General features: G+C 37.8%; 1 protein-coding gene across 2 annotated transcripts; it reads left to right on the top strand.

The window, feature by feature from the left end:
• The first annotated feature begins 580 nt into the window (after nt 1-580).
• On the top strand, nt 581-6,650 carry LOC140778405 (putative leucine-rich repeat receptor-like protein kinase At2g19210). Of its 2 annotated transcripts, none has more exons than XM_073123223.1 (13): nt 581-673; nt 774-1,323; nt 1,495-1,991; nt 2,489-2,624; nt 2,743-2,814; nt 2,899-2,970; nt 3,055-3,132; nt 3,752-3,912; nt 4,068-4,324; nt 4,788-4,914; nt 5,452-5,520; nt 5,610-5,799; nt 5,992-6,650. In XM_073123223.1, the coding sequence occupies exons 1-13, from the start codon at nt 592-594 to the stop codon at nt 6,407-6,409; spliced, it is 2,709 nt and encodes a 902-aa protein (XP_072979324.1). In that variant the 5' UTR covers nt 581-591; the 3' UTR covers nt 6,410-6,650. The 2 variants fall into 2 exon arrangements, with proteins under 2 accessions (XP_072979324.1, XP_072979242.1); XM_073123141.1 differs by having other exon boundaries at nt 4,062-4,324.
• The last annotated feature ends 1,257 nt before the right edge of the window (nt 6,651-7,907 follow it).

Raw genomic sequence — 7,907 nt, 5'->3', positions numbered from 1 at the left:
CAAACGCTCAACTTAATTTAAAAAAAAAAAATTCTACCAAAGCTATTCTCAGATAGTTCGAATCCTATCTATGCATTCTGGGTTTTGAATTCCAATTATACTCCTAATTGCGTCAATGTATAAAATGTTTAAAAAATGACAGCTACAGAGTGGCACGTATATGATATTTGGTTTACTAACTCCTAAATCTGAGTTAGAATTATTGAGCATCAGAAATTAGCGCTTGATTAGTAGGTCAGAGTTTAATAACCCCCTATTTGACATTACGTGGTCTGTATCTCTTCTCATCATCCATGAGCTGGAGAGAAAAGAATTAATGCAAGTTATATTACGATCAATTCCATTACAGGTTTGCGACAATGCATGAATTAAATATAATAAGTCCAAAAGCAGGATTATAAATGCAAATTTCCCTATAACATAGCAGCTCTCGTTTGACCCTTTCAAGCCGTCGACGTGAAGCTGGCAAATATTAGCTGTGTATAATAGATCATGATGTCCACGAAGAGGTAATATATTCGATCCCAATATATGGAGACCAGAATTAATGGAGAAGGTTTGCAGTGGGGGTATGAGAGCTTAGAGAAGAAGATGGTATTCTGGTGCAGATCTCTTCTCTTGGCCATCTTGCTTGCAGTACTTCAAGTTCATGGGCAATCTCCTAGTACTGAAGGTACTATTTACATATATAAGTTCAATAATTTCAGCAGCAGATTGATCTATCATGATCATCACTAGTATATCCTTAATTTCCCATATGCATTGATATACAGGTTTCATTAGCATCGATTGTGGTGCCAATGACGGTTACAACGACAGCATTACAACTATCCCCTATACAACGGATGATCAATATATAGACACCGGGACAAACAACAATATTGCGTCGACTTACATCGACTCCTCGCTTGCCAAGCAGTATAAAACTGTGAGAAGCTTCCCCGAGGGAGATCGGAATTGCTACACCTTGAAGCCAGCAATCCCAGATCACAAGTATTTTCTAAGAGCGAGCTTCTTGTACGGGAACTACGACGGAAAGAACAGTCTTCCGCTCTTGTTTGATCTACACATTGGAGTCAATCTTTGGAAGACGGTGAACATCTCCGATGCATCCAGTCGATTCACGTACGAGGCTATCACTGTCGCCTCGGGCGATTTCGTGTCGGTTTGTGTGATAAGAACAAGCCGTTCCTCGACTCCTTTCATATCTTTGTTGGAGATGAGGCCATTGAAGGACAATCTTTATCCGGCTGTGAGTTCTTCCGGTAATATCGTGTTTTTCTGGCGCGGCAACTACGGAGAAAAGAAAGATAAGATAATCCGGTGAGTTCATCACAAAATTACGAAAATATAGGGTGTTATTTGAAAATTTCGTTAGAATCTATATTAATTTTCAAATAACACCATAAAGTTTAGTGATTTTGCGATTAAGACCCATTTTTTTAGTATGGTTTTCGTACAAAGATATACCTTGAAAAAAGAAAAATTTCTCAGATATCCCGAGGACCCGCACGACCGCATATGGTTCCCGCTGACAGAGACTACGGACGTGCTCTCCACTACGTCGACGATCGGCAAGTACCAGACGGATGCGTTCGAGGCCCCCTCCGCCGTGATGCAGACGGCGATCGCGGCCGCCAGCATCAACGATAGCATCGTGCTCTCCTGGGACTCCGAGATCAGCCGCAACGCCGCCGGGCCGTACTACTACGTGAATCTTTTCTTCTCCGAATTCGACGACCTGTCGTTGACCAAGGATGTGAGGGAGTTCGACGTCTACGTCAACAGGGAGATGTGGTTCGAGAACTATAGGCCACCCTACTTGATGTCGGATTCTATATATAGCACCTCCCAGTTGAAACACCGCGATAAGTATGAATTCACTCTTAACACCTCCAAGATTAACTCCACTCTTCCTCCCATCATCAACGCCATCGAAATCTATTCCTTAGAGAGCATCGAAGATGTCACCATGACCAACGTTGGGGATGGTATGTTAGTTTCTTTGATTTATCCCCCCTTCTTCTTTACTTGGTAATTGGGATTTCAAAGAACAACCCAAGCAGGGCGTTTCCTATAATTTACCGAAACAGATAGTGGAAAGACAAGATGTTAAATTGTCATCTTGTTAACTAAATCTAGTTACTCATTATTAAAACCAAATTTAGATTTAAAAAAACCTTTTTGACCTTATATAAATTATTTTAAATTGATTCAAAAGTTATTAATATTGCCAGATTTTGGGGTAATGGCTACAATTTAGGGTTTTGTCGATTACAAAATCGAGTTCTTCTGCAGAAATGTGGATGAACCACTGCGAATTTCAAGGAGGGTATTTTCTGAATAAATAGCTTTTGTTTTTTAATTCTCGGTAAATTTCAAGGAGCAGGTGTAATTTCCGAAGTAAATATTCTGCAAAAATCTCTTCTTCTTTTTTCCTGAAAATGTGCTTGCATATCTAATTTTTATTCCATTTCTATTCCATCAGCTGAGGCCATGTTGGCGATCAAGGCAGAGTATAAAGTGAAGAAAAATTGGATGGGTGATCCATGTTCTCCAAAACAGTATGTTTGGGACGGCATCACTTGTAGCAATGGTGGTAACAATTCAAGGATTATAGCTCTGTGAGTATCCAAGAAAGAGAATTTTTCCAAATTTTCTTAGGAGCCATGTTTGCTGGTCAAAATTATTGACGAAAGGGATAGATAAATAAATATCCTAATTGATTCAACTGTGCTGCAGAAACTTATCCTCCAGTGGATTGGTTGGTCTGGTGTCAAATTCCTTTTCCCGTCTCACAGCAATCAAGTCCCTGTAAGAAGCAAGATTTAGCTAAATAGTAGTGCAAAGATACGTGGAACTTCTAAACTCATGTGCAATTTCGTTATTTTGTTTTAGGGATTTGTCTGACAACAAATTAAGTGGAAAGTTTCCTGATTCTGTAGCAGATATATCATCCCTCGTTGCCCTGTAAGTATCAACATCAGATTTACTGTCCTGATGATCTTAAATGAATATTTTTAGGTCCTTGATGCCATCTGCCTTTTTGTACAGAAATTTGACAGGAAACTGCATTACCGAAATCCCTGATGTCCTTACTAAAAATTCAAAAGATGGGTCACTTACATTGAGGTTAGTTCGTAATCAAGTACTTCCACTACTATTGAAAAAGACATTCTTATAAACTAAAACAGCCCCAGACTCGGCTCAATTTCTTTTGAGGCACTCTGTAGGATAACAAATAAAGAACACCTTATGGATTAAGTTCTTGGCTAGCTCTGTTATAATAATTCGTGTATGAATTTGTTCCCCCTGAGGTGTTACATGGCAAGGCATCTTAACTGAATTATGCCCCATGTTTGCTCAGAAAGAGCAATTTTGCCATGTTTCATATCACTTTGTACTTATATGCTGTAGTTATTAGATGCTTGAGGAGTAGGACATAGGAAATAAAAATGACTGTTGTGAATATTGAATATTGATAAAAGTTGTTCCCACATTATTGTATATAAGATAAACCAAGCTCCACACTTTAGAACAGGCAAATACAATACCAAGATCATGATGTCTTCTGTCCTTGCTAACATAAAAAGTTTAATAAGCAATGAGGTGGAATATTTTCATTAGTTTTGTTGTACTTAACATGAAGTGAACTTCATTAACTTTGAAATGTTTTCCTTCTAGCTTGTGTCTTTGTTTCAGTTCATGAGCTTGATTTCTGATAATATTTGTAAAAAATTTCTGATGCTAGAACTGACAACAGTACAAACAAATGTGACAAACCCGAAGGACCCGAACCTACTCCAAAGAAGAAGTTACCTATAGCAATCATTGTAACTATTCCAGTTGTCCTTGTGGTGTTGCTGGCACTGGCAGTATCCATCATATTGATATTGAAAAGAAGACGACAAGGTTGCTACTTAGCCTACTTGTAACAGCAAGCCTTCTTTGTGAACTAATGCTCTGCTCATTTTCCTTTTACCTGTGTATTTATTTTCCTAATTATATGCTTGACTCCTTTATCTATGGTCCGTATCTTATGATCTCTTTTTGTATGAAAGTTTTAGTATCTGATGCTCCTGTGAGCCAACATGTCGAGGAGGTTCGTGCAAAGAAAATGGATCTTGAAGAGCAGCAAGTGCAACTTGAGAGTAAACAATTCACATACTTGCAGTTGGATAACATTACCAACAAATTTACGCGAGTCATCGGACAGGGAGGATTTGGGACTGTCTACCATGGTTACTTGGAAGATAGCACTGAGGTTGCAGTCAAGTTGCTTTCTGGATGGTCATCACAAGGAATGAAAGAGTTTCTGGCTGAGGTAACTAATTTGAATCTTGTTAGGCATCTGTTTCTCAGGTATGAAATGGCTTTTTGCACAGTGAGATGATGAAGTTAGCAAAAAGTTCTATAGAACTAATATTGGAGCATAGATAGGGTGGTTAGGCATTCCATATTTTTTACAATGATTCCAAAATCAATTTGCAAAGCATGCCAGTAAGATATATCTTTTGTAATGTGAACATTACAGAGTTCCTAGATTGGGATATCATTTCTGTGGGGGATTGTTCCTTAATACTAAAAATCTTTTAGTTCCCAGCTATCTAGAGTATAAAGGAAACTAGTTTTATGTTTTCTTTCTTGATGAAGGTGCATGCGAACTATTAGATATAGAAAGATATTTCAAAATATTGTGGTAGCATTATCACACCATTGAACTAGAATCTTGTTGCTTCTATTTATGCAGTTTTCTGTCTGACAATGTTTAGGATTCTTTCTTGCAGACTCAGAATTTGAGAAAGGTTCATCACAAGAACCTAGTTTCTTTGATTGGCTATTGCAATGATGGGAAACACATGGCTCTCGTCTATGAATACCTGCCTCAAGGAAGCCTTTACGATCATCTGAGAGGTTTGAAAAAAATCTGCCATTATCTTAATCCATTTATCATATATCATATGGTTGTTCTAGTCCTTGATAGATGCCTTATTTATGAATATGAATAAGTTTTTCCCTTGTTCTTTCGAAATACATATTAACACTAATTTATACAGCCACCTCATTTCATGCATCTGCATGTATATTCTTTCTTCCCTCATGGGTTCTTTAATACAACTCTTTCCAAATTATAAGTGTTCTACTTTGAAAAGATTAAAAGGAATGCTAAAGCATCCACAAGAACCTTTAGCTCTCATTTCACATATCAACATTTTCTCCCAAGTCTTCTGAGATAAGTAACTTTTTCATATGGTATCTGAAATAGAATATTCTACTTTCTTGCACATTTGAAAGTATCCTTGAGTTTTTCAACTTGGCATTTAACTATATTGTGGTGGAAGCTGTCAATCATGGGATGACATGGTTGAGAGTTCTGAAAATCATTTTACCCAAAAGATCATGCAGTACATTTTTCAAGAAAAGTGATAGAATGTCTTCCTGCTCTTATAGGTAAAGCTGGCCTTGCTAGACCATTGAGTTGGAGAGAGCGCCTCCAGATTGTCCTTGAAGCCGCACAAGGTCAGGATTTATAATGCATTTATATGTCTTTTCTTGCTAGATTTTAAACTACATGGTTTTCTGCAATTTTTTTTCTTTATGTGCTGTAGGCCTGGATTATCTGCACAAAGGATGCAAACAATCAATAATTCACAGAGATGTGAAGACCAGCAATATTCTTTTAGGCCATCATTTAGAGGCTAAGATAGCTGATTTTGGGCTATCTAAGGCAGTGCTTAGTGATGCACAATATGTATCAACAGTGGCACTTGTCGGCACACCAGGCTACATGGACCCGGAGTATGTCTCTATTCCTATACATCTAATATTCTATCAATTGAAGTTGGTGGGTTTGTCCTGCTAGGAACACAACTTGGTAGACGATATAGCATGAAAGAATAGTAGATAGACTTCTTATTATATCTGCACAAAAAACATTCTTCTGTTTGAGCTGGTTGCAATTGTCTGATCTCGAAGCTTTTTCATATATAGGTATCATAGGACATTGCAACTTAGCGAAAAGAGTGATGTATACAGTTTTGGGGTGGTTCTATTGGAAATAGTTACAGGTCAACCTCCCATTGTGCAAGGCACAGAGAAGATTCATATATTAGAACGTGTGAAACCGATGCTCTACAGAGGGAATATTGAGGAAATTGTTGACAGAAGTCTGCGAGGCAAGTGTGACGTCAATTCAGTGTGGAAGGTTCTGGAGCTAGCAGTGATGTGCACAGCAGATTACTCCACTCAAAGACCAACAATGGCTGACGTGGTGGTACATCTAAAGGAGAGTTTGATACTGGAGACTTCTTGTGTGAGGAGCGAGAATCTATACAGTGTGGGCACAGGCATAAGCAAGACAAGTGCTTCTGTTGATATATCAGCCGCATTTGCTCCATCCGCAAGATAAACTGATCTTGTCTTCCTCAACTTAAGTCTGAGTTGGTTGTTTTCTTCCCTTTTACTTTTCTCAAGTGAGTGTTGGAGAAATTTGTCTCTTTGTTGCTTCAATTATAGCTTTTCTATATGAAATAGTCCGTAAATCTTCCCTCAAAACTTCTTGTTTATACTTTATTGTTTTGTGAAGTCTGACATTTTCTTTGGTGTGCAATGAAAGAGGAGCATTTGTCAGTACTGTGATAGTTTGCTACTCGAGGAAAATAGTAACATTGTGTAAGAAGCAAATATCCAAGCTTCTAAAATGAAATTCATGCAATTTGCCTGAAGCATGCCGGTCATGCATCTCGACTGATGGTGCATCTCAATTAATGTTTAGTTTGGAAACGTAAACCCGTGATTTGAAATCCATGTCCTCCAAAAGATTAAGCTGATAAGCTAATAGATCTAGAACAACCAAGTGTGGTAGGATCTGAACATATGAAATCTTTGTAGATATCTGTACGATTAATTAAGAGAGGGAATATCCATGATATTGCTGATGCAAGGCTCCAAGTAGAGTACGACGTCCGTTCTGTTTGGAAAGTTGTCGATCTAGAAATGGTTTGCACGTCGAGAGCCACCAGCATTTAAAGACCAACAATGACTGATGTTATTGTGCAGTTAAGGGAGTGCTTGGCACTTGAGACTACTACTCGTGCAAGTCGAAGGAACACTGACAATGGTAGCACTGACTTAACTGACAGCATCAGGGACTTAAATTTGATTCATCTACGAGATAAGCTAATAATGAGTTGAATTTCTTCCAATACAAGGTATGTATTGTGTGATGATCTCCATGCGTTGCAATATTTTGCGATGTTGTGATGTATAGTCGAGGTTTGTTAAATTAATTGTGGTATATATTGTGTGATGAGCACTCTGTTTCCGATTAATTAATTTCTGCCAGAATGCAGAATGAAACATTCTCCAGAATAATCAAGCAGCTTATGCCTTGCTGAGATTGCTAAGACCATGCATTTGATATCGTAGAAACTCTGAGTATTTGCAAATTGTTATGCACTTTCTACATATGGTCTGAGATCGTATATAAAAGTAAAGGAAGAAGCAATCAACAGGATCTGAGCCAGTCCAGAACTTATGCATGCATATCTTTCTTCATCTGTTGCTCAAACATTCACATTCACCCTGAAAATATTTTATTACTTATTAGAAGATCTTAATACCACTCATTTCGATCTTGTCAAACTTCCTTCTAGTGACTAGGATTAAATATGGCTCATAGATATATAGGAGACCAATCTATATATGATTCCATATTCTAGAAAACGTGAGAAATGAACAGCTTATAAGTGTACCTGTAAGTATCGTGAACATATTTTGAATCAATCCCAACTGCTAATTAAAAATTATTGGAACAAGGTCAGAAGTCTGAGCTTAGGTGAAATTGCTCTTTTTCTTTTTCTTTTTCCTCCTACATTATTTTCTTCTATGATTTTGTCGTTCGCAAT

The sequence above is a fragment of the Typha angustifolia genome, chromosome 1 (genome assembly GCF_048772165.1).
Source record: "Typha angustifolia cultivar Huaian chromosome 1, ASM4877216v1, whole genome shotgun sequence".
In the NCBI taxonomy this organism is placed as follows: Eukaryota; Viridiplantae; Streptophyta; class Magnoliopsida; order Poales; family Typhaceae; genus Typha; species Typha angustifolia.
The sequence above is the reverse complement of the archived record's forward strand: the minus strand, read 5'-3'. Positions and strand labels throughout refer to the sequence as shown.

Bases quoted from the DNA above. Each gene is read 5' to 3' on its own strand.
- LOC140778405 (XM_073123141.1), top strand. From the start codon at position 592: ATGGTATTCTGGTGCAGATCTCTTCTCTTGGCCATCTTGCTTGCAGTA. The intron at 2,625-2,742 runs GTGAGTATCCAA...ACTGTGCTGCAG, and splicing joins AATTCAAGGATTATAGCTCT to AAACTTATCCTCCAGTGGAT. The intron at 4,915-5,451 runs GTTTGAAAAAAA...CTGCTCTTATAG, and splicing joins CCTTTACGATCATCTGAGAG to GTAAAGCTGGCCTTGCTAGA.